Source organism: Lolium perenne, chromosome 3, assembly GCF_019359855.2.
Source record: "Lolium perenne isolate Kyuss_39 chromosome 3, Kyuss_2.0, whole genome shotgun sequence".
NCBI lineage: Eukaryota > Viridiplantae > Streptophyta > Magnoliopsida > Poales > Poaceae > Lolium > Lolium perenne.
Window position 1 is genome coordinate 345,475,699 of NC_067246.2, and position 25,694 is coordinate 345,501,392.

General features: G+C 45.3%; 3 protein-coding genes across 4 annotated transcripts; 1 reads left to right on the forward strand and 2 right to left on the reverse strand.

Annotated features, from left to right (window-relative positions):
• Nucleotides 1-4,545: 4,545 nt before the first annotated feature.
• LOC127346107 (probable LRR receptor-like serine/threonine-protein kinase At1g06840) lies at nucleotides 4,546-12,845 on the reverse strand. 2 transcript variants are annotated; one of them, XM_051372632.2, is made up of 21 exons: nucleotides 12,624-12,845; nucleotides 11,411-11,600; nucleotides 11,065-11,215; nucleotides 10,818-10,889; nucleotides 10,640-10,711; nucleotides 10,292-10,435; nucleotides 10,142-10,213; nucleotides 10,000-10,071; nucleotides 9,298-9,372; nucleotides 9,146-9,214; nucleotides 8,937-9,005; nucleotides 8,747-8,818; nucleotides 8,215-8,301; nucleotides 8,033-8,101; nucleotides 7,246-7,739; nucleotides 6,921-7,070; nucleotides 6,372-6,655; nucleotides 5,890-5,941; nucleotides 5,557-5,807; nucleotides 5,269-5,403; nucleotides 4,546-5,151 (listed from the first exon to the last, which is right to left on the reverse strand). In XM_051372632.2, the coding sequence occupies exons 2-21, from the start codon at nucleotides 11,508-11,510 to the stop codon at nucleotides 4,786-4,788; spliced, it is 2,856 nt and encodes a 951-aa protein (XP_051228592.1). In that variant the 5' UTR covers nucleotides 11,511-11,600; nucleotides 12,624-12,845; the 3' UTR covers nucleotides 4,546-4,785. The 2 variants fall into 2 exon arrangements, with proteins under 2 accessions (XP_051228592.1, XP_051228591.1); XM_051372631.2 differs by lacking the exon at nucleotides 12,624-12,845 and adding an exon at nucleotides 11,921-12,524.
• A 2,480-nt stretch (nucleotides 12,846-15,325) lies between these two features.
• LOC127338991 (uncharacterized) lies at nucleotides 15,326-16,272 on the forward strand. Its single transcript, XM_051364909.2, has one exon. It carries the CDS (start codon nucleotides 15,511-15,513, stop codon nucleotides 15,922-15,924), a length of 414 nt encoding a protein of 137 aa, XP_051220869.1. The 5' UTR covers nucleotides 15,326-15,510; the 3' UTR covers nucleotides 15,925-16,272.
• Nucleotides 16,273-24,492: 8,220 nt separating this feature from the next.
• LOC127340528 (mitochondrial import inner membrane translocase subunit TIM17-2-like) lies at nucleotides 24,493-24,903 on the reverse strand. The gene has a single exon (XM_051366270.1). It carries the CDS (start codon nucleotides 24,901-24,903, stop codon nucleotides 24,493-24,495), a length of 411 nt encoding a protein of 136 aa, XP_051222230.1.
• Between the last annotated feature and the right edge of the window lie 791 nt (nucleotides 24,904-25,694).

Below are 25,694 nucleotides of genomic sequence, written 5' to 3' on the forward strand. Positions count from 1 at the left end.
GAATGCCAAGCAGAGGGCGCTAGTGAAGAAATGGGCTCTGCAGAAGATGAGGGAACTTTTCCGGGCGTATAAGAACCGGTTATGGTCAGCTTATAAGGCCGAGAAGAAGCCTCCAGTATTCGAAAACTATCTAGCGAAGCAGGACCATAACTGGGAAGAATTTGTGCAGTACAAAGAATCAGAGGAGGCTGTGAACCTGTCAAAGAAAAACCAGCCGAATGCACGCGAAACCAAATCTCACCATCATACGGGCCGAGGGGGCTACGAAGTAGCCATGCCTAAGTGGGATGCACAAGAGGCTGAGATGAAGCTGAATGGGATCACTCCAGAACCTGAGCGAGAAGGATGGGACACTAGGGCTCGAAATTGGTTCCTTGGGCATGGCTGTGAGTATGACATGAAGACAGGGAACCTTGTTGAAAGTGACAGCAAGGTTAGGGTACCCAGGGCAAAATGGATTGAAGTGACGGCTGCTATTAAAGCGGGAAAACTGAAGTTTGCTCCCGATAGAGAGAAAGACTTGCTGACGCTTGTCCTCGGTAATCCTGAGAAGGGAGGACGAACAAGAGGCTACGGCCCTAGTGTTCCGTGGGCGCTTGGGTTTCCGAATGACGCGGAGACTTATAGAAGCCGAGCGAGAGCAAAACAACACGACACGGAGGTGCAGAATGACCGGATGGCTGAGTTCCAACGGCAACTAGACCAGCGAAGCGGGAGATTCAGCAGCTAGCGGGAGATTGATGAACTTAAAGGACATCGCCAGCCAGATAATACCGCTGGCATATCTCAGCGACGAGACAGCAGCGTGGCCGACTCGGAGGCCCCGCCTACATGGATGATGATAGATGCCGGTCCTGGCGACCCCTTGGATGGAATCAAGGAGCAAACACCTTGTGATCTCCATGAGGTGTTCAGGAAGGTGTCTGTTAAGGTGGCGGTCGGCTATGTCTTACCGGCATTTGGACCTGAAGGTGAGCCGGCAACATGGCATGGCAATCAGATTCCAGTGGCTATGCTCGTGTCGGGGTGGATTCAGTTGTACCGTCGTGGGAGACATTGGAGCTCGAAATCCCTGGAGGTGATGGGGGGCTTACACTCGGAGAGGTCTTGGGAGAAATCATTCTGCGGGAAAAGAAAAACATCGAGCTGCCAGGCTGGGTAGCCCCTAGTACCGAGTCGTCCCGGTGGGTCACCATCACCTCCTCCAGGTGATCGCAGGCCACCATCACCTCCTCCTACTGATCACATGTCGCCACCATCACCCCATGGGTACGACCACGACATCCGTAGTCCATCTCCATCTCCAGCCGCCGCCGCCGCGCCCACTAAGACTCGGAATGCACCCAGTAGGAAGCGTTTCAAGAGTCCCGTCCGCAAGCGGTCGCCCCTCCCAACAAGCACCAAAGGTTCCTCCCCCCCGTCCTTACGATCGTACTAAAGAGGAAAATGAGGCCATTGTAAAGAAACACGTGCATGAACAGCTTCATAAGGAAAAACCTCCAGCGCCAGCGCCATACACCGAAAAGCAAAAAGCATATGCTCTTGATTTTCTGAACACATCATCGCAATATGACTTACACGAGAAGAAGGATGACTACACACGCACACTTGCGAGGGTAATTGAGGACAAGGGCACTGCTAAGAAGAAGGATAGTGCTAGCACGAGCAAATCATCAGCTAGAAGTGTAGCCGGGAAGAAATCAAGTTCAACAAGTGCACCCCTCAAGGCCAAGCAAGCAGCGACAACGGGCAGAAAAAGAAAGGAAGTTCCCAGCTCGGAGAACAGGCCAAACAATCGATCCCACCACTTAAAGTGTTAGATGTTCCCTCGGTGTACCAGGAACATGGTGATTTCGATCCGAAGCAGCTGCGGCGCTAGCGGCTCAAGTTGGCTATACCGTGGAGGAATTGCTGAGTGCCCGTGATGCAAGCACTACCCATTGCTGATATAGCTCCTAAATTTGTCTACGGGGCCGACTTGGTCAAGAAAGAGCGGCTGCATAAACTGCCAACGCATATGCGGAATTTGCATCAGTGGTACCTTGATGCGTGCAAGGAGAACACAAGTTACATCGTGGCGGATATCCCAGAAGATTATTACTTCCGAAAGGAGGAGATCCATATTGAGATGAATGAACTCTGGCAGTTATTCAATTTAGACTCCCTCGACAAATCTCTCATGAGTTGCTACTGCTTGTAAGTTGTTAACTACATATAAGTTCATGTTCATTCAGTTGTTCCTGTTCATTGCATATACTCATTATATCTTATGTGTTCTCTTATGCAGACTGAAGATCATTGAATGCAGAAGTAATAAGATGTTCAATGTTGGGTTTGTTGACCAGATAAAGTACATCATGACACGGTAAAGAATAATGCCGAAGAAACGGGGGGAAACCTACTAAGGTTTATAGGGGAGCAAAGCTTCTGTGATTCAATACTGTTTCCTTACAACTACATGTGAGAGTCTTACTGATCTGTTGTGCACATTCAATTTTTCTTACTCGATGTTATGTGTAATTCATGACGTATATATATATAAACATGTGCAGTTTCCATCGGATTCTGCTAAATATTCAAGTTGATAAGGGAATAGTTGAAGTAAGGGACCCATTGAGTAGAGGCCTGGACGGGTTCCGCGACTTGCGTAAGATTCTCCAGACGTAATTTCAATCATTGCCGCGCTATATCTTTCGTGAGATATCAATTAATTATCCACTCATTCAATCATTCTTTTGCACAGCAGTGTGTTGGAGAGCTTTGAAGAATAATATTGCGGGTAACTTCGCAGAGAAGCTAACATTTACTCTTGTACCGTGCGCCCAGTAGCCACAGGGGACGAATCTATGTGGATACTACGTTTGCGAGTCCATTCGCATGTTAACCACTGAGAAGCACAACGATAATAGATTCAACGTAAGCAATAACATTCACAACTTTAGTTTATTATCGTCAGTATTTCGTTATCAAGATTGATATAGTCATATTCATCTCATTTTCCTATATAGGTCGACTTCATGCGGGAGAAGCTCCAACCACACGAGCACATATTAGGAATTACGGAGGAATTGGCGGGACTTCTAATGAAAGAAGTAATAGACGACAACGGCTTGTTTAGTCCAAATAGGCGCAACAAATGATCCCCATGTATTAGTTCGAATAGACGACGGGCTTTAGTCCCGGTGGTAGTGAGCTCCATGTATATGTGTAAGGGGAATCTACGAAGTTTTGCTCCCAATATTTGTTTGCTCGATCTATATATAATGAATGAACGTGTACAACTTGTAGTAGCGTACAAATATTTGTTATGCAACTTTTATTTTAAAATGAAAAAATGAAATAAAAGGGGGTGTATGGCGGGGGGAGGGTTGTTTGCACACCTCAAACCCTAAAGCAAGAAGCGGTGTTCTGCGCGCCACGTAGAGGCCCTTTTGTCGCGGGTGGTAATACCGCCCGCGACAAAAGGGTGTGCCCCTGGGGCACCCCGCGCCTGCCACGTGGTGGACCATATGTCGCGGGTGGTAAGCGACCCGCGACAAAAGGTCTTTTGTCGCGCCTTCGTTGTCGCAGGTGGCCGTCCGCGACAAAAGGCCCTCACGGCCCGCGACAAAAGGGCTGTTTTCCACTAGTGATATACATCTGCAACCTACTATAGCCTACCGTTACTAGCAGTCTAGCAGCTGAATGAGATTCCTCTCTCCTTTTCTCTTTTCTTTACTATAAGTACAACCATTGATATAACATGTCACAGCGAAAACCATAAAATACAGATGAGATACTCGTTGTATGGCTGCATCTACTCAGATAAAAATAATCAATCATGCAACGAATCTAGCAGCAAACCCGGCAGCCTCGCATTTCTTCAAGCAATTGACTGACTTTGACGAGTGGCGGCGAGGAGGGGGTCGGGCGCTGTCTCCGATCCCGATGTGGTGTCTGGCGGATCCGATCTAGGCGGTGAAGAGAGCGATGGCGCAGCAGACTTGGCCGAGGAGCAGAATTCCTCGGTTAGGCGTCGACCGAGATCTGGCACATGAGGAGGGGGCGGCGTCTGTGCTGGCTGCACTGGGAGGATCGAAGGACTCCGGCTGCTGGGAGGCATGGGGTGGCCTTCATGAGGCAGGCCTTCGAAGGGGAGCGCCACGCCGCGGTGGCTGCCGGCTGCGACGGAGGGAGGGGGCGGCCGCGGCTCGCGTCTACGATTGGGAGAGCAGAACACGATTGATAATCTCTTCTTTTTTTCTGATTTTTTTTCCTGACTATGATTTCATGAGTTGACTTTTAAAACATCCATTTAGAGTTGTTGAAGTATTATAGAAGTTACACACCGATTTAATCAACGGCTACGAAAAATTACGTTAAACGGAACCCAGATTCAATTAAACGGAGCTAAAGTTCCGTGCCAATCACCGTAAAAGAGCTCTATATATTAATACATTGCCAAGCATACAGGAACCTAGGGTCGATATGATCCCTGAAGAATCATTTTTCACGTGATTCGTTTGCATCATGTAGTAGTCCCATATCTCCACTTAGCCAAGAAAACACGGAAAACACAATTTAAATTGATCAACCCCTAATGTTTCTCGAGATAACTCCATATTTACAAGGAAAGGAAAACGTGAGCAACCACAAATTTCTAACACCTACACACACATGACACATGCACTCACAAATTCTTAATAACTACACCACACAAATGACAAAACACGCATCCATCATCAACTAACTAATAACTAAACCACTCAAGATAACTCCATCTTTACTAATTTCTCAGCTAGCTAGCTAGCGAGGATTGATGCTGGGCATAACGCCGCTAATAAGGTTGCTGCCGGAGACATCCGACGACGACATGTACTGGTCGTTGCCCCCGGAGACCATCCTCGCCCCGGACGACGTCGCCGTGCTGCTGGAGGCGTGGCTAGGGTCCATGGCCACCGACTCCGAGGGCACACCGTCCATCTCAGGGGTCATCTGCCATATCGTCTCCAGCTCCCTCACCACCTCCACCATGGATGGCCTCGCGTCCGTCTCGTCACGGCAGCACCGCAGTCCTAGCGCAGCGAACCTCTCCACGCACTCCCCTGGGCATGATCCCATCCGCATGTCCACCACCGACAGTATCATCCCCGACTGGTTCGCTGCCACCACCTGCATGTGTTTATTATCGCGATTCAGTTTATGCTTGCTGGAATGGTCCTTGTCACGAAAACTAATGCACCACCATACATTGCCGCCATTGAAAAAAACTGAATTTTTATAATTTACCTCTCTGACTAGATTTTTCCCATGAGAAATAGGCTGCATCCCAGTCAGCAGTTCCAGAAAAACGACACCGAGGCTGTATACATCACTCTTGTCCGTCAACTTATGAGTGAGGAAATACTCTGGGTCAAGATAACCCTGCAAACAAAGCCAGCTCCATCAATAAAGTGGTGTCACGAACACGACACCGAGAGTGGGCGTGTGAGACTCCAAACTGATTTGCCACATGCCTACTTATGTGAAACTAGTTCATGGAAAGATATGTGACAATGTTTGGTAGAACCTACTCACCGGGGTACCTTTTACCACCGTGGAAACATAACCAGGAGCGGTACCCTCTGTTTCCGGCAGTGGAGCAAGCCGCGAGAGGCCAAAATCAGCAACCTTCGCTACAAACTTCGAGTCCAATAAAATGTTGCTAGCCTTGATGTCACGGTGAAATATTGGAGGGTCTGCTTCCGTGTGTAAGTAGAGGATCCCTCGCGATGATCCCAGTGCAATTCGTAACCTCATGGCAAAACTTAGACCCTCTTTAGCTTTAGCTGTTAGGGCAAACAACGGATCAAAACTACGGTACAGGAATATCAGTGAACAATCTTAGTGGGTACAGAATGAAGTTCAGACCTGAAAGATTATCACGTAGAGTACCATTTGGCATATACTCATACACCAGCATCTGCAATACATGGTTCACAGTAAAAGATTATATCATCATAACGTTGGACCAGATATAAAGTACCATTATGCATAAACAGAGACTATAGGCAACAGTCAGCTTCAGCAATAAGACTGCCCAGAAGATGAGCTCTCAATAACAAAATTTCAATCAACTGAAAATGAGGTTACAATATATATTGAAAGGAATCACTTCTGCACTAAACATAAACAATGTGCTGAGTTGCTCTAGCAGAAAAAGGCTGATAAAACATGCGTTGATGTATAGAAATAGGCTGACGTGTGATGATGTACATGTACTTCAACAGATGCATGAATATCAAATTTTCCACTGCCCATTCTAAAATAATAAAGCACTTGAATAATAACCAGCATCTATTGAAATTAGTATTTTCAATTAATTTATAAAAATCAAATGTTGGAGGAAAAACCTGCTCATCCTCTTCATCGCAATAACCAAGCAAAGAAACCAGATTTCGGTGATGCAGCCTGGACAACAATTCTATCTCTGTGAAGAACTCCTTTGAACCCTGAAGAGATCCCTCTTGTGCGCGTTTTATTGCTGCTACTGTTCCATCAGCCAACACCCCCTTGTATACTTTTCCATACCCTCCTTGACCAATTAGTGTCGAATCACTAAAATCACTTGTACACTTCGATAATTCTTCAAAACTGAAGTCTTTTACGCCATCAATTTTCATGGGAATTCTTTTCGCTGCAATGTCAGAAGAATATTGTCATCGAATAACCATAACTATTTCTTCTCAACAAGCTCGGATAAAATAGCAACTCATATAAAAAAGAAAACAATATGTACAATGCTGCAACCCTGTACTAACAAAATCAGAAGCAAAAGGAGTGATAACTTTTCAAATAAATAAATGAATAAAAGTGGACAACTGAAACATACCACTGTATTTGAAAAAATAGTCCAATTATTAACAATTTTAGACCACAGAAAGTAGAAATAGAGGGTTTACCAGTGCGCTTCTTTGAAAATCGAGTCGATCGCCTTCTCAATATAAAGAGAGTAATGATGGATGAAAGAACTGCCGCTGCAGCAAATGCTGCGATGACAATACCAACAACGGCACCTGTACTGAGACTGGACTTAGAACGACGTGGCAGTACTGGAAAGAAAGCATGGGAAAAATGTGAGTTCTCTCTTCAGTACAACTACTATATGTTGCTCTACTGTACGCACGTATGTAATCACTAATACAGACATCTGTAACATGACGACAAAAAATTGCAATGAAACAAATATGGAGTTGATTGGAGATAAAATAGCATATATATCCATACCGTTCTCGTACCACCCTGGGATGAAGTCAATAAGCTCGTAAGGCCCAAATATATCCGAGTCCGCGATCAGCCACCCCGTGAACATGTCTCTCAGTCTCAGCACTTCACTCGAGTTAAAAAACCCAGTGTTGTTTGGGAACAGCTTCAACTTCATCTTCAGCCTCGGGCCTTCTTCCCACTCAAATATAGCAACTTCCAACTGGTATGAGGACAAAAAGAGTCCCGATGATAGATACTGTTGAAACTGCGCTTCATACGGAATAAAATCCCAGAATCCTGGACTCTTCAGACGGTAATCGACGTAGAGTGGAATGCCACATGAACATGGGTTAGGTGACTTGAGTATGCTTTCGAAAGGAAGGTCGGTTGAGCATGGCGAACAAAGTGTGCTGTTATCCAGGGAACCTCCTCCAGGAACAACTGGTGACGGTGACCCACAATACTGAGATATGTTTAGTTGATTCGGAGATGTGCATATGGGGTTTCCAGATAACCTAAACATGCCATGTTAGTAAAGGAAATATAAGTTCTAGCAATGGCAAATAGATCTGAAAACTCCAACACCATTGTTTCTCCCCTTCCTTATGTGAATGGCATTCTTTTTGGAAATTTGTAAGTTTGGGGAATCAATAAGAAACAAACAAAAACTCCAACATCAGGTTTTTTATCCAACAAGTATTGTTATACATATTCCTAGGTGTCAGTATAGAATCTTTCTAGCAGTACAAGTAGGTCAAGATTTTTCTTACTTAAATTAGCAAGCAAATTGTTAAATACAAATGCTTACAGGATGGTAACATTAGCAGGGGGTGTAAGAGGATTTGACAGATTGGTGAGTAAGTTGTTATGGAAATCCCTGCAAAATATTCAACAGGGAATATTAGACTATCAGTCAAAATAAATATGTCAATTAAACTGATCTTAAATTCAGAACAGTGAAACGAAAGGTTCAACTTAGGATGGTCTTACAATATCAGACTTCTGTTACCATTGAAACTGATATTTCGCCAGACATCAGACGGGACAGAACCATCCAGTTGATTATTGTCCAGTGACCTGAATGAAGACAAAAAAAAATCAGCTCAATTTGATTCAAGTGATCATTCATGAGCATTACTGTCATACAGACTGTTTGAAATTTTGATTGCTAAAATTAAAGCTATTGTCATGGCATAGGCCCACAGTATGTACTCTAGCAAGCAGTTATTGTCCATGTGAGAAGACCCAAAGGGAAGATTATGGGTACTTGGATGCTACTTATTAGGTATTTTATTTGCAATTTAATAATATTTTAGTCAGCTTATCTATTAGACTAATGTTACCGATATGAGCTGATTAACCAATATATAAGGAGGCATATTGTAATTACTAATTTACTACTCCTAATATTGAGCAACAATGACGTAAGAGCATCCCTCCTCTAAAATTCCCTATCTAGAGATCTATCCCCTATCAAATATTGAAGGACATAATAGCACAAAGAACTAAATGTCATACTTACAGTCTCTGGAGATTAGGAAGGCCAGAGAAACTTTCAGGAATGGAACCATTGAGACGATTGTGGGAAAGATCTCTGCACAACTTGCAAAGTTTAGTGTAAACTGAAATGTTTCCTTGGTAAAAGGTATCAATCGATGACACTTGAAAAAACAAAATGACACGAGTTCTCTGTGACTGCTCTCTGTTCATACATTGTAGTTATGTTGCTTGCTAGCTGACCAGATGGTATGGGACCCGTCAACTGATTCCAACTAATATCTCTGAAACACCAACACAACAAAGATATGAGTAAGTGATAGCTGCCAAATTCCTCCAAGCATAATGTGTAATATTTTTTCCTAAACAAATAGGTGATATGTTGTTCCATATAAGGTAATATGAAGCTCAGATTTCTACATACAAGTATCCAAGTTGCGGTATTCCACTGACATCAGGAGCAGGACCTTCCAAGCTGCAGTTCCTCAAACTCCTGATGTAGACCATATTAGATTAATCTGAAATGGTAATAAATACTTAAAAGAAAGTAGATCAGAGGTCTGAATTTAAACTTACAGTTTAAGAAGTGTGGTGATATTGCCATAAGATGACGGAATTGAACTTCCCGAGAAGTTGTTATTGTCTAGCTGACTGGCATCATTTTGGAAAGATGTAATAAGACAGATAGTGAATATCTTTAAATGTGATATCTCAAAGAAGTGTAAAAAAAACTAACAAAAATGAACTGGAAGTTACTCAAAGTGCTAACGACATCTGAGTGTAACTTTTGCTTTGCTTCAGCCAGTTTTTAATTACTTATGATATATGATTGAAAAAAATGATAAAGAGGCAGGCAACTATGTTGTTTCAGAAGCATTTTCCAGTGGTTTACTGCTGGCAAGAAATTTACGCCATAAAGATCAGGGTAAAATCCGAAGTAATCCTAAACAACTAACTCAGTTAATGCCGGTTGAAGCAAGTGCTCAGTGTTATAACATAATAAGGCATCACAAGGACACAAGCAGCTACTTTTCAGTAAAAGAGAAAAGAGGAGCGGACATTCTTTGACTTTGTTGCGTCCAAATATGTAAACCATAAAACTACAGTTAAAATACACTCAAGCTAAAAAAAACAAATAGAGATGAACTAATTACGAACTTCATGTAATACCAAGATAAGGCCATTTCATGATCAAAGATTGATACCCAACCCACCCAACCATGATAACAAAAAAGTGAACAGTATTCAAACTAGTGCACAATAGTAGAGGCTTCGTACATGATGAGCAGTTTTGGTAGCTGTGACAATTCTGAAGGAAGATAGCCTGATAAGTTATTGTTATCCAACAATCTGCAAACAAGTTATAAGGTCAGTAGAGTATAAGTGTAAAAAGAAATTATGGTAGCAGTCAGGTACTTACAAGTGAACAAGTGAAGGTAATCTGGACAATTCAGGTGGAATTTGACCACTCAACGAATTATTGTTCATGTGACTGGATAGAAATTGGAAAACCATTAGTATAAGGACAACTATCACTTGTTAACAGAGAGACAAACCATACTGTACTTACAAGTGCTTGGTTTTGTTCAGGTTAGCAAATGATTTAGGTATGGGTCCGGATATATGGTTCTGATCAATCTGAATCCTATTCAAATTAGGAAGGAAGCCAATTGACTCTGGTAAAGGACCAGTCAACAGGTTCCCGTTCAAGAGCCTGCAAATGCAAAAAAATGGGCATATTGTCTCATGAGCAAAAGCAACTGTCAAATCATCTCAGAGAAACAGCTATTAATTTTAAAAACTGTAAGCAAAAAACTAAGTTAATATATACAGGAAAAGTATAACCTCCATGTCCAACCAGAAGGATATGAAGGAAACTATTTCAGGTAGACCATGCATGCAGTGGATTCCAACTTACAATAGTTCCAGGGAAGTAATGTTGCCAACCTCTGCAGGAATGCTCCCACCAATTTTATTCCACATAAAATCCCTTGAAAGGAAATTAAAAGTAGTCAGTCAGCCTGGTGCATGCAGGCCTGGATTAAATGAACAGACAATCCACACAATAATTAGCCAGCTCAACTCACTTTACTTACATTATTTTCATGTGAGAAAGCTGGCCAAGTTCAGGAGCTAAAGTCCCAGATAAATTCAACCGTATAAGCTGCCTGTAATCACGTACGGGGATATTATCAAGTGAAATCAGAGGGACAAATGTTCCCTAGTCCATCAAAATACATTTTGCATTCTTTTTTGCTCCATCAAAGATATTGATACTTTAAGTAGAAGGGTTGTATAAATGTTTATGGACACGATTAACAAAGAGATCACTTGTGCACATACAGTTCTTTGACATGAAAGTATCCATCGGTTGCTGTCTCATTTTCACAGATGACACGAGTCCAATTCCCAACACATGGATCTCCACGGTTCCAGCCATCGAGAAATCCCAACGGATCGTCCAAACTGTTTTTGATAGCTCTCAGAGCATTAACTGCAGAGCAGTTGAACCGAATGTACAGCAAGTTAGTTTCATAATGCAGGGAGGATGTAGACAATACAATATATGTTGCATCTCTCTTCCAGTGAGTGTCATAGTTATGAGGAACAAGTAAAATGAACAAGAACAGCTGTGAAGCTAGATTAAAAGGTATTCAGGCAAAGCGTGGTGGTTTGAGATGGATTTCACCTTCCCATGGTGCCGTGATCTGCGCAGTCGTCAGTTGCACATTGGCGAAATACAACGTGAAGATCACAGAGCAAATATAGAACATCCGGGACCGTGACATGATGCCGTTTGCAGAGAAAAAAATCCCCAAACTAGCAGTAATGTTCAGAGTTCAGTGACGCAGGCTGCCTCTGATGGCGGAGTCCATTCCCTGAAAAAGAGCAGCGGAGAAACAGTTACCTGTTAAGATTCATGAACACTAAAAAGGACTATCTAGAGCCTGTGATGCACCAGATTATATCCGGGAGTTATTAGACAGATGTATCAGTGAGTTCTTCGCGAAAAGAAGGGCTTGGCTACCAGTAACAACAATAAGTAGTTGGCTACCATACAGCGCCCAACCTGTATCCACTGAAGGAGGCTAACAACCATGGCACCATAGCATGAACGTAACTAAGAAGAAACTGGATGGCTGGATTCGATATGCAAGCATAGAAATGGAGAGCATAGAAGAAGTGAAGCAGAACTCACCAGGTAGACAGGACAAGGCAAACTGGCAAACTGAGGAGAGGAATCGACGATGCAGGACAAAGAGAGAAGCAAGGAGGGAAAGACAAAAATAGAGAAGGGGACAGGGATGGTGAGGGATTGACTAATTAAAAAGTGTGAGGAGTATTGAGCAGCACGGAGCCCAGTATTGTAATGGAGGTTGGGGAGGGGATTAATGGGGCGGAAAGGGACGGCAGGCTGAATCCATGTTCTGTGTTGAATCCAATCCAAGGCATCATATCATACTAGTAATCAGTCGGTTGAATTGAAGGCAAGCAAGCAAGCAGGACCCGTTCTTCCTCCAGCCAGCAGTCCCAGAAACATCGATCTTGAACAATTCCATGTTTCGCCATTGAAAAAGGGGGTTAGAAAAGAACCCAAAAGTGAGGAATTGACCGTGGGGCATGTGGGGAATTTGAGTAGAATACTGGGGTTGGTGCCATATGCCCATCCATCTATCCACCTGCCCGTCTGTCTCCCCTGACCTCAGCACCACATTTCTCCATTGAATCCGATGTCAACGAAAGTAGGTTGCCCGGCTTCTTCCTCCCTTCCTTCCTTCGTCCAGCACTACGGTTAGCAAACTAATAATCTGTTGGGCCAACAACAACAAAGAAACCTAGGCAGCACACAGAGGAACGAGTCTCCCAGGAGGGAAGAAATAGTCAAGTGAGCTAGGCCATACCTGAACGCCCTGCCCATCCTGCCGTTGCAGCCGCCGCTGCCGCCGCTGGCCATGCTTTGCCGCGCCGCGGATCCGCCAAACAGTCAGAGGAGACGAGGGTGGACTGGTGGAGGAGCCTCGTCCTCGCCGTTTCTGCAGCCTCCTCCTCGCCGCCGCCGCCGCAACGCGGATCCGCCAATGTGGCTCCCCCATTGCATATTACTGTACTTTTCAATCAACAAAAGAAGAGCAATGACTTTTTGGTTCACAATGGTGAATGGCACATGGCTCGGCCAAGCCGAGTCTCTCCTTTCAGTCAATCAAGAAACAAAAAAGAACATCTGTTGTCAAATTCAAGCGTTTTACGCCGTCATATAGAAAGTACTATTACCTATTTCACCATTACAATACGTGCAACTAGTCGTCATAGAAAGTACCCATTAATTTCCGGTGATTTTCCTTGCTTGCCCCGACCAATGCGTGCGCGATTTGATGCACGCCCGCGTCGGGTTGCTATAGGGCCACGACGACCCATTCCCGTTGCAGCAGCTCCGAGTTTGGTTTTTTCACGGTTTTGGAAATATTCTAGAAGGTTCCTAGTAATTTTTTGGGTTTCTTCCCGGTTTCTTGATTCTTGGTTGTTCTCTCCATTTTCTTCCGGTTCTTTGCGGTTTTCTTTTCTTGTTTCTTTTTTTCCTTTTCAAAGTCGAAAATTATTTAAATTCAAAAAATGAAAATTGATCTTTTTTCAAAAAAAATCAAGTTCGAAAATCATTTATTTGTGCAATTTGTTAATTTTAAAAAAATCAATTTTGAAAAATTGTTTAAATCTGAAATTTGAACTTATTTAAAAAGTGATTTTTTCAATTTGATTTTTTTGATATGAAGATTTTTCAAATCTGAATAATTTTCAAGTTTGCACTTTTTACATATTTGATTTTTTTCAAATCTAAACATTCTTTCGACCTAATTTTTAAGAATTTGAAATTTTTTTCCGAATCACTGGAATCCAGAAAAATCGGGAAAAACAAAACAAATACGATACACATATACATCACATGAAACAAAGACACCGAGGGGACAAAACAAAGTAGCGCACGCAGCGGGTCAGTAATAGGAGCACCCATCCTGATCAAATCGAGTATAAAATTGGCAAGGTGCTATACACCTGGTCGGCGCGGACCAGGTGCCGCACACCCGTGTTGGGCCAGCCCACCAAATGTTTCTTTCATTTTTTTCTTTTGCCCTTTTTTTTTCTTTTTGTTGTTGTTTCTTTTCTTTTATTTTGGGTTTTCTAAAATTTTGAAAAAAAAACATAATCTGCACTTTGTTTTTGAAAAAACTAAACAATTTTCAAAATATGAACTTTTAAAAAAATTGGACATTTTTTAATATGAACATATTTTAAATTGGAACATTTTCTAAAATTTTAAAATAATTATTTGTAACAAACATTTTCCAAATTTTAGATATTTTTTAAATATAAACATTTTTCAAATTCGAACAATTTTAAAATTTGAATAATTTTAAATTTTGAACAATTTTCAGATCTGTATGTTTTTAAAATTTGGACAATTGTCAAATTTGAAAAGAAAGAAAAAAGATACAAAAAAGAAGAGGAAATAAAATAGAAAATAGAAAAACAAACAAAAAGAAAGAAAAATAGCAACATAAAACAAAAAAAATGAGAATGGGCCAGGCCTAATAGCCAACCAAGATGTGCGGCGACCTGGTCGGTGTGTAGAACTGGCACTAAAGTCGTACTTGTGGTTTCTTTTTAATGAATGTGCCTTTTTCTATCTTGTTGACCTATTGGGCCTTTAAATTCATAGGCCATTTTACATGTGTTGTGCTAGTAGGCATGTAGAATTCCGTTTTTTGGGTACCACTGGTTAGAGGCTTACCTTTACAAAAGGAAGGCACTAAAAAACCTTTACAAAAGGAAACATCACCCCGCGCAACGCATGAGCCTTCGACGCGTGTCAGTGAGAGAGTCATCTCCGCGACGAGTCATCCCGTGAAGCGAACCGTGGTGCATCCCCCGACCGAGTCTCATGTCCAACGAGACAAAGAAATTCACCCTCGCTTAAGTAGTGCTAGTACCGTTTTGGCTTGTTGCACTCTCGTCGCTTCTACGAATTGGACAGAGTTTAAACCCCAGGTTTAACACTTCGGTGTCTCGTAAAGGTTGAATATTTTCCAGTGGAAGGCAACGTTCCCGTTGACAGCGAGGCGCCTGTGGTGACTTCGTCAATCTCAAGATACACCGGATCAGTTTCTACGACACAGTCTCTCGGAGATGCTCATAGGGGTAGAGTTGGCGTGCGTGCGTTCATAAGGGTGAGTGTATGTACGTATTTGTGAGTGCCTAAGTTTTATAATGTTATTCGCAAAACAAAATAATCCATAACTCATCCTCAAACATGTTTTATATTTTAGTTACAAATACATCTATACATACCTGACATATACGTACACGTATTATTCTATCTCAGCTGCCCGGCTACTTCTGGCTGGTTACGCCGGCGCTCTCGCTCCGTGTCAAGCAGCTCAACTGGGTCGAGCCGTCGAGGAGCTCCACGTCGCCTCCGATAACCGTTCTGTCTCTTCCGACGCCGCCTTATATTTAGCGTCCAGCCGAACGGAGACGAAGAACTCGTAAGAACAAGGTCGCACGCCATGTATGTTGCGCCGTGCCTTGGACCCTTGGCCAAGGCAGGACTCCGAGTTATCCATAATACGTACAGTTTCCTAACCCATGACTCTGAATCTCTGATCCCGTATACAAATAGTACGAGACGATGCAGCCGAGCGCCCCCTCGTCTCCAACGTGTAACTCAAGCCACAGCTAGCTCCGCCGCCTGAAACCGATCGACGGAGCACCGGAGCTCCACACCGAGGCGCGCCGATGACGTTAGCGGGCATCCTCGAGGACATTGAAACCGTGGGCGACACCATCCTCCTCGTTTCCGCGGGCGCCTGCGGCTTCCAGTTCGTCAAGGGCGTCGTGAGCCGCTCCTCCAAGGGCGCGCGCCTCGCCGGCGGCGTCCAGGCGGTCGTCACCAACAAACGCCGCGTCGGCCGCTGGACGGCCTGGTCGGGCGTCATGACGGCCATCGAGGTCGGCCTGGAACGCGCGCGCCATGTCGAAGGCCCCTTGAACCTGATGGTCGCGTGTGGCGCCACCAACACCCTCTTCTCCGCGCATATGGGAACGCGCGCCGCCGTCGTGTCGGGGCTCAAGGGCGCGGCCTACGGCGGGGTCGCGGGGGTCGCCCTCCACAGCATCGTACGCCTCCTCGATTCCGCGGTAGCTAATTAAAACATCGGATCAACTTGGATCATGTGTTTGGTTGCTTCCCCGGCCCTGTTAAATAGTTAAAATTAGCTTTTCTACGTGATGCATTGTTATGAACCCGGACTATTCTTCCATTACTACACCTCTCAAATCCAGTAGTTCTTCCAGTACAACGGATAATCAGCAAGAGGGAGGGAGATTTAGAGAAATTCTGAGGTAGAAGAGAAGCAGGGGGTTGGGGAAATATCAGAGACGTCTCGATACATGGCTTCCAAAAGCGAATACCAAAAAGGACAACGCCTCGCTAAATAGGAGCAGAGCTGTCAGCTGGGCCCTTGCCAGTTTGCTCTCCATGCTTGGACGAAGCCTCTTTTCTGCCTCCACGCACTTGGTCAAGTAGTTCACTCTGAACCGCTGAATCGTGCAGCTCTCCTTCCCTCCCCTTTCGTCCGACGCACTTGCTCAGCTTCTACTGATGAGCCCTGATCCAAGATCTTCATCCCCTCTGTCGTCGTTGCTTGTCTGTCCATGTAGGCTTTAGGTTTGTAACATTCATGTCCTCTGAAGATATTCTCCTCTGCACACCGTGTACCATTGATTTACATGCAGTAGTTGTCGCTGTTCATATTTCTTAGTTAACTGCCCAAGGGAACGATCTAGGTGCAAATTTTATTTGTGGGCACTCCATCGTAAATTGTTATATGTACTAGAGTAGGAGACGCCTATTGGTTAACCTTATGGGAGTGTTGAGCGTCCCCGGGCCCCTTCTTTCGGCTTCTAGACTAGATTATAGCTTCTAAATGGGAGAAGCTTAAAAGAAGTGATTGCTTTTGGATAAACTTAATGCAAAATTGACGGGATCGGGAAGCATACAGAGCGCACCTTCCCAAGCTGCTCAAGACGACAGTAAACCCAAACTAGAGAAGCATATAGAGCAGATTTCCGAGCTAGCTGAAACTTAACAATTCCGATTCTTTAATCAAATTATAGGAAAGTGCCACGGCAGGTTTGAACCGTTTTTATCTCTGTTTCCTCAAAATTCGTGCTCAAAATGTGCCGATGCCTCGTTTCTTCCCCGCAGCATGCTACCACCCAACCACCTCCGCTTCGCCGGCATGCGTCTCTGTTTCTTTGGTACCAGGTCGAGAGCCGCCGCCGCATGGCTTCCGCGCCTCTCTGTTGCTGCCGGCCGGTGAGGCATACCACAGGGAGCTGCGTGGGAAGCGCCCCGGATCTCCTCCGGGCGGAGCCAGGATTTGAACATAGGGGGGGCAAAGAAAAAATTTCACAAGCCGCACAATTATATATGTAAATGGGTTCAATGATAATTTTACTTAATAGATGACACACAAATATGTTGCGAGTCATCATATCGACCAGTTGATGTAAACTAAGATAACATAGTATTTTCATTTGAAAGAAAAGCTAAGTTCTATTAAATTTGTTGAGCTATATGTTTGCCTGACAGGAGTTCAGGAATTTATTCAGAATATATACCATCTTGTACTACCAAAATGTTGTTCTGACAGATTTTTTTTATTTTGAAACAATATTAATTTGACCTGAGATTGAACTTTTGCCATGTGCACTTTCACATTGGACACAAGGCAGTATGTAGTTTGTCCGAAAGCTAAAAGTATTAACTGGTCAGACGATGTACCTGGGTATGAGACTATGAGGTGTCCGGCAAATACAGTCAACAGTGGTGATGCGCAGCAGCCGCGCCACGGTGGCCAACTCTCGGCGACGCGCAGCAGCCGCGCTCTGCGCCTCGGTGGCCGACGTTCGGCGACGGGTCTGAAGTCTGAACCCTCTCTGAGATGCGGCTGTTGGTTATGCCCTAGCTTCCGCTGACGATGGCCATGAAGCAAATTGGATGAGTAAATCGATCGTGTAGTCGGTAAGAGCATGTCTAACAGGCCCCGTATAACCCGCCCACCCCGTAAAATTCCGGCGACATACGGGGCAGGCGCGGTTTGGGCCGTCTAGCAGGCCCCGTATTCGGGCCGCCCCGTTTCGGCGGAATACGGGGCCCAGGAAATCGGCCCCGTCGCCCCGTACATATAGTGGGCGCAGGTGCGAGTGAGGGGTTAACCCCTCACTCGCACCCCTCACTCGCAACCCTAGCTCCGCCGTGCGCCGCCGCCTCCTACTCCTGCTCCGGCGAGCAATTAGCCGCTCCTCCGCGCCGCATTCCACCCCCAAGCCAGGATGGACTCCCGCCGCCGCAGTAGCGCCTCGCCGGCGAGCGGATCGAAGCGATCCCGCTCGCCGGACACCGTAGAGGAAGCGTGGCGGCTGAAGTGCAAGCTTTCCGCCGCCGGGAGCCGTCGCGCGGCCTGCAAGTACGCCGGCGCGCTGTACGTGCCGGAGCCGCTCCGGGAGTACGCCGCGGGTGGACGGTGGTACCGGCAGGACCCGCCGCTCAAGCCGATGAGCGGCGAAGCGTTCGAGAAGTGGCGCGCGCAGTGGCAGCGCGACCGCGCGGCGATGGCGGCATGGAGGGCGACTCATCGGCAGCACCAGCGGCGGAGGAAGCGGCGGCGGCGAGGAGGAAGAGGAGGCGGCGGAAGAGGAGGCGGCCTTCCGCCGTGCGGTGGCCGAATCCGAGGCGGATGCCGCCGAGAAAGCTCGGGCGGAGGCAGAGGAGCAGGCGGCGGCCATCGCCGCCGTCCAGGAGTTCGAGGCGCGGCAGGCGCGGGAGGCGCGGGAGGCGCAGGAGGAGGCGGCGAGGATCGCCTTCATCCCCTACGTCATCCTTGACGACTAGACGTAGGTTGATACGTAGTTAGATGTAGTATGATCCGTAGTATGATCAATATGTATGTATGATCCGTAGTATGATCAATGAAGATGAACTTCCCGGGGTTTTTATTTTTGAAAATACGGGGCGAAATACGGGGTCTGCTAGACGGAATGGCTCGAAATGGAGCAGTTTTTCGATACGGGGCGAAATAAGAGACTTATACGGGGCAGCGAAATACGGGGCCTGTTAGACATGCTCTAAGTACGTAGTGCGTCCATTGAGGCCTGTAGGCTATACTACAGTTGCGGATATGGGCTAAGTAGTAATCGATATCGGCTGATGTTGGTGTATTGGGCTTCCTCTAACGTAGTGCATAGAGTTACGCTCCTATTTCCTTGCCTAATTGCTGAAGAATATCCCCAATTTTCGCTGCATACCAGGCTTAGAACTACGTAGATTTATTGAGGGGGGCCGGACGTTGGGGGGTGGGGAAGCAGGCACACATCCTAGCGAACGTAGGTTGCTTGCTCTAATGCATGTTATAGACATGTGCGTACCTGCCAGCTGCATGTCTGAATGCCCTGCATCTAGCTGTTAAGGACTTGAAGGTTTGGTGATTATCGATTACTACGATTATTAAAACATTGGAATAGGAAAACCACATAATTGGAGTGTTATGCCCCTCTAAATTCTACAGGATTTGAAATCTACCGGAAAATTTTAAGGAACGTTTGACTAATGAAGAAACAAAAGAATTGTAACTTGAGTTTTGAGTGAATGAAAAGAATTCTCCAAATCATAGTGTGATACAACCCCAGGTTTGACACTTTGGTGTCTCATAAAGGCGGAATATTTTTCAGTGGGAAGCGATGTTCCCGTCGATAGAGAGACGTCTGTGGTGACTTCGTCAATCTCAAGACCCGCCAGATCAAGTTCATGAACCAGTCTCTTGAAGGTGTTCATAGGCGTAGGGTGTGCGTGCGTGTGTACATAGGGATGAGTGTGTGTACGTATTTGTGAGCGTCTACGTCTGTACTGTGTTTCGCAAAAAAAAACAATCTTATTAAAAAAATATTACTCCAATTCTACGAATTAAATGGTGCCTAGTAAAAATTTATAAGAATGAACATCCTACAACAATCCTATGGTATCCCTTTAAATCAAACGAGACCTATAAGTCCTCTGTTCCTTGATAATTTGGTTTATTGAAACCGTGAATTCAATGAGGGCTGCTCCGGTGCTCCCCCCTAAACGAAGTTGAAGGGTCATAGTTGGTTTTTTTCATGTGTTGGGTCCGCCGAAACCCATATCCAGCCAATGTATACTCGTCTATATTCATACGGTATGTGTACTTCGCGTAAGAAAAAAGAGGTCACGTGAGCAAGATCTTTATAGGACATTTCTATTTCGGCACATGTACGCGACGATAGATACGTACAGAAACGAGGTACACCACAACACGGGCCATACGGGCATGTACAAGGTTGTACGAACGGTGGACCTACACTGAAATTAGGATCGTGCCCCCACTTATGAACATGTATGAAAAAATCTCCACCGTTGTTGTATTTGCCGGGCCTAGAATTTTTCCAGGGGAGGAGCCCGCCAGTGCAGAAGTGGAATTCAATAAGACGTTGCAATTTGATGCGGGTTTGCAATAGACAAACAAATAACTTGTATGGCACCGCTGTGACCTGGAGTAAAAGGATGGATACATGTTATTCTACGAACTTTTTAGTTTTAATAATAAAATGTCGTTTTGGTTAGCCTGTCGGACTAAGTGCATGTATTTGGGTCGTGAATTTGGGATGTCTGCGACCATTATGGTTATTGATGCTTGGTTAGACTATGTTATGGATTTATTCATGCCTATATATGATTGCCAATTGCGGGTTACGACTGAAAATTATTAGAATCTTTTGCAAAGGTCGTGCTGATTTATTTTTTGCACCGAGCCTTTGAGTCGGCTTGGGAGCTTCACCGAGCAAGCTTGTCAAGCCTTTGAACCGACGTTTTAAATGTTGTATACAGCGGCCGTGAGTTCGTATTTTTTTTGAGGGGGAACTTAGCACTTTATTAAATCATAACATTGTTTGAAATAAAAATAAATAGACACCCGAATAGACAACCTGATGTATTGAGTCGCAAGCTAGAAAGATGGGCCTCTGAAACATACTAAAGATAGAAGACTAAATATTGATCAAAGAAAAAAAAAAGCTTTGGTAAACCAACACTTTAGCCATCAGAAGAACGTCGGTGTGGTCATGGTCACATAAACCGAGCAGGACTCTTCTGACTAGAGCTTTATTCCAACTCCTCGTCCATATAGTATGAAGACGATTTTTTGTTACTGAAGATGGAAAACCAAACCCTACCTAGCTACGAAGAATTGATACGTTCTCTCAGATCGGCGCTAGCTAAGCTAAGCTAGCTGCAGCCATGGGGAATAATAGCAGCGCCATCACCGGGGAGGAAGACGACGTGGATGATTGGGAGACGAAACGGATTGCCATGGTCAGCGATTTCGTCAGCCACAGGAACTACATGGAGAACCACGGGTGCGCGGAGGGCTTCGGCCTGGCGCTTGAGCGATGCAACCCGGAATGCCTGCAGGGCGCCGCCCGTGCCCGTGATGACAAAGCCTGCGCCGAGGCAACGGCCAAGCTGCAGCGGTGCATGAAGGATAACCGCGCGCACTTCCGGGCCTACGCCCGCACCATGAACGAAGGCATCGACGAGGACGAGAGGAGGGCGGTGGACGGCGAGCCGCCGTTGTCAGGGTGGGATGACGAAGGTTGGAGGTTTAGGTGGTGGACGGGCATGAAGAGGACTTGATATTCGACAGCCTTGCATGCGAGTATGCGACCTATATAGCTAGATGTCCACTATCGAGTCTTCTTTACTGAATTTCGTTTGTAGTTTCTTTATCTCAGCTGAATCTTACAGATCTTATTTATTTTTTTATTTAGGGACCACTTCGATAGTTCGATATTAATATCTGGCTCAACATCTCATAAGATTGGATGCGTGAATTTTGTATGAAGATATTATTTAACCTGGTTTGCAAGTTTGTACTAGAATTTTGTATCAAAAGTGTAATTTTTGACATACTAACTACCAGACATATATGTACTACCAAGGAAAATACACTCTAATTTTATTTTTTACTTTTTTCCTCCTTTTTATCTCTTTCACTAATTCCCACGGTTGGTATATGCTTGTCGGAGATGCGTTCAAAAGTAATGGCCCTTATCTCCATTAATATTTTACGTGCTTTTATAGTAAACCATGTTGGCAATTCTCCCCGATCAACTGGAGTGAGCACAAGCTTCCGTTATCAACAGAAAACCGTGTATGTCTCTTGTCCTCCTTGAATCAAGCTTTCGTCCTAGTTTATAAATAAAGAAACTACTAGCTAGCATACATAGTATGAGACCAAGTTAAAGCACAAAATAAAACAACAATATGTTGGGCAACAGCACAACAAAGCCCAACAACAACAACACAATAGAGGCCGCACCCCTAGGGCAAGGCTAAGCAACTCAGCAACTGGATGTGGTAGGAAGGCGACATGCCTCATGTAGCAAGTCTCGAAGCATAGTCCAGTGGCTCCCTGTCCTGATGTCTACAGAGCGGGTACCAGTACTGCTGGATAAACGCAAGACTTCGAATATAGATTAGCGCATTGTAAGAAGACTCTTTCAATGTACACCCGTCGGCCATATAGGCTACCAACAGCGATGGCTGCACGCAGATCGCGATGAGGCACGAGTATTCCTCCCACAAAGGCTGCCCTCCAAACCATGATTCTAGTCAAAAACGGTTACCCTCGCCATTGCCTACGGCGAAGGAAGCCCCACGGCCGATGTCATGGTTGACTTCCTGAATGGACGCCATGATTTAGCCTTTGACCTAACCTATCCTACCAACAGGTCCATATCCTTGATAAGGATCTTAGTATCCCAGACCGGCATCCCCAAGTAGGTAATCAGAATAGAGGCTAGACTACAATTAAGATTGTCGGCTATCCTCTGCTGATCCTCATCGGAGTAGCCCAGAACCACAACCTTGCTATTATGAAAATGGATTCTAAGAGCTGACATCTCCTCAAAGTAGAGGACGAGGAACTTTATTTTGGCAATATCCAATTCTGACCCCACTACCATGATGATGTGCCATCCACATACTAGATCGAGGTGGGTGACCCCACCCCCTAGGGATGTCCACTACCGACTCTTCTTTGCTGTATTTCATCTGTAGTTTCTTTATCAGCTGAATCTTAGTGGTTTATTTATTTACTTAAGGACCACTTCTATATTAATATTTGGCTCGAAATCTTATAAAATTGGATCCGTGAATTTTGTAAGAAGATACTATTTAACCTGGTTTGCATGTTTGTGGAATTTTGTATTAAGAGTGTAATTTTCAACATAATTAGGAGAGGTATATATACTCCCAAGGAAATACATTGCAAATATATATATTACTTTTTCCTCTTTTTATCACTTTCAGTTATTTCTCTGAGGATTTTGTAAAATCTTCCAACTAATCCTCTGTTTTGGTCATAGGCAAATGATCCCACGGTTGGTATATGCGTGCGGGAAGTATGTGCTTTTCATCCTGACGGAGATGAGTTCAAAAATAATGGCGAGTATCTCTAGTAATATTTTACTTGATTTTATTGTAAAACATGTTGGCAATTCTCTCCCATCAACTCGACTTAGCACAAGCTTTTCTTATTAGCACAAAACCTCCCGGAAACAAGTTTCTGCCCCGCTTTATATATAAGCAAACAACCACTAACATACATATAGTGCAACAACAGCAACAGCAACAGCAACAACCATAGCAACAACAACAGCAGCAGGAACTCAATGATTGGATGAGGTAGGAAGGCGGCGCGCCGTCTGTAGCAAGTCGAAGAGTAGCGTCTAGTCGCTCCCTGTCCCGGTGTCTATAGAGCGGGTACCACTGCTGCATAAACGCTAAGACTTTAAATATAGATTCAGTACCGCTTCGTAAGAAGACTCTTTCAATAACCATCTTGTTGCGAATCGTCCAAAGAATCCAAGACATGGCAGCAAGCATCAACCCGAATAAGCATCTCCAATCTTTCAATAACCAGCATATTTATGAAACATGTACTAATCAAGGATTTATAATAGTTCGCCGCAAAGGCTCACTCTAGGTCCATTTTTGTTTTGTAGAGGTCGTGTGTACTCTCTTTTATCTGGCTTGGTGTGTGTTTTGAGTTAATTCCGGAACAACGCAACAACAGCCAAAGTGTAAGCCAAGCATACTGTCTTCGCTGATCGGTTGTGGTAGAGGGTAGGACTTGCACTAGGGTAACCAATGCACGCCCATTGTCATATAAATACTCTACTCTCGCTCACCTAGAAGTGAATTTCAGATTTAAATTGAATAAACTACTAGCCTATGTTAAATCCAAAGCTACATATTCTTCATGTTGGCCGTTGGATTATTTTGGGCGGTGGATGGAAGGCTGAGGGCACGCTATGCCCTACAATAGACAGGGCACTGGATCTCTGTCCGTGGTTTAAGTTGGTTTGAGGGATCATATAAAACTGTGTGTTCCTGCGATGTTTTGAAAGGTTTTTACCCTGCAAGGGGTAGGCCGTCTTAAAAAAATATCAATACCACACAATGCTGAAGTAAACAGTGACGATATTTGCAGTTTGAAAGTGTCCGGGACAGTTAAATAAACAACAAGAACACAGAATAGCATATCAATGGTGCCGTGTTTATTCAAGACACGTAATATGAGCAGGTCTAATTTTGAAAGAAGCTAGGAGACAGATGCATGCTATTTGGTCCGAGCCTTTTAGTTACGCGCGCGAGCTTTCCCGCGAGTCGACCAAGGCTCCGAGGCCGCGGATGGCGATGCACGCGGCCCCGCCGTAGGCCGCGCCCTTGAGGCCCTCCCGGACGGCGGCGCGCGTGCCGCGGTGCATGGAGAAGACGGCGTTGGCGGCTCCCCAGGCGACCGCCATCTTCAAGGGGCCCTGGACGTGGTGCACGTGTTCCATGCCGGCACGCAGGGCGGTCACGACGCCGCGCCAGGCCGCCCAGCGGCGGACGCGGGGCGCGTTGGCGACGGCCGACTGGATGCCGCCGGCGAGGCGGCAGCCTTCGGAGGAGCTGCGCAGGGTGCCCCTGACGAAGAAGAAGACGGAGCCGCCGATGGCGACGGCGACGAAGGTGACGCACCCGGCTTCGACCATGCCCGGCTTCGTCATCGTACAGCTTAGTTCCTCGATGGCTCGATCGCTTCCGGGCGGCGCGCGTGGGCTGCGGCTCGATCTACAAATTGGCGGAAAGGGTTTTGGGTCGCTCGTAAGTCATGTATTTATACAGGTGCTCAGACTTGGGTTACAAACATACTCCGTATTAGACACCTCAAACTCAAAAGGCTTGGAGATATATCCTAACTCTTACAGGATTAATTGAGTCCTGCCATGCTGTCCTTGTAAAAAGAAGAGTCCTTCCGTGCTACTGATGTAGTAATGCTACACATGAACACAAAACGTGAAACACCGTACCGCCATGCGATTGATTAGTCCTTGTAAAAAAAGTTTTCCTGGTACGTCTGCCTCGGCTCGGAAAAGAAGAACTAACCACGCCTTGTCCCCAATAGTCCTATACTTACGGGATTTAGAGCATCTCCAGCCATGTGTCTGGAAAGGCTCACAGGAACTCTTTTTCATCCGAAAAACGGTCCAGTCACGTCCCTAGCTTCTCGTTTTCGTCCAAATTTAGGTCTAAATCCCTTCGGACTTCCCAGACCATTCTCGGTTTCCCGGGTAATGCCGGGGACTCCAGATGGAGCAAATTGCGCGCTCTGACCCGCGTGCCAGTGAAGATTCTGTGCTCTAGCCCGCGCAAATTCCCCGGGACGGCTGGAAAATCGTTGCTCCCCATGCCAAAAACAGGTCCAATCCGGGCCAATTTCCATCCGGATTGTGCCCCGGGGACCTCCAACGGCTGGAGATGCTCTTATGTTGCGGGGTGGTTTTACGGGATGAGTTGG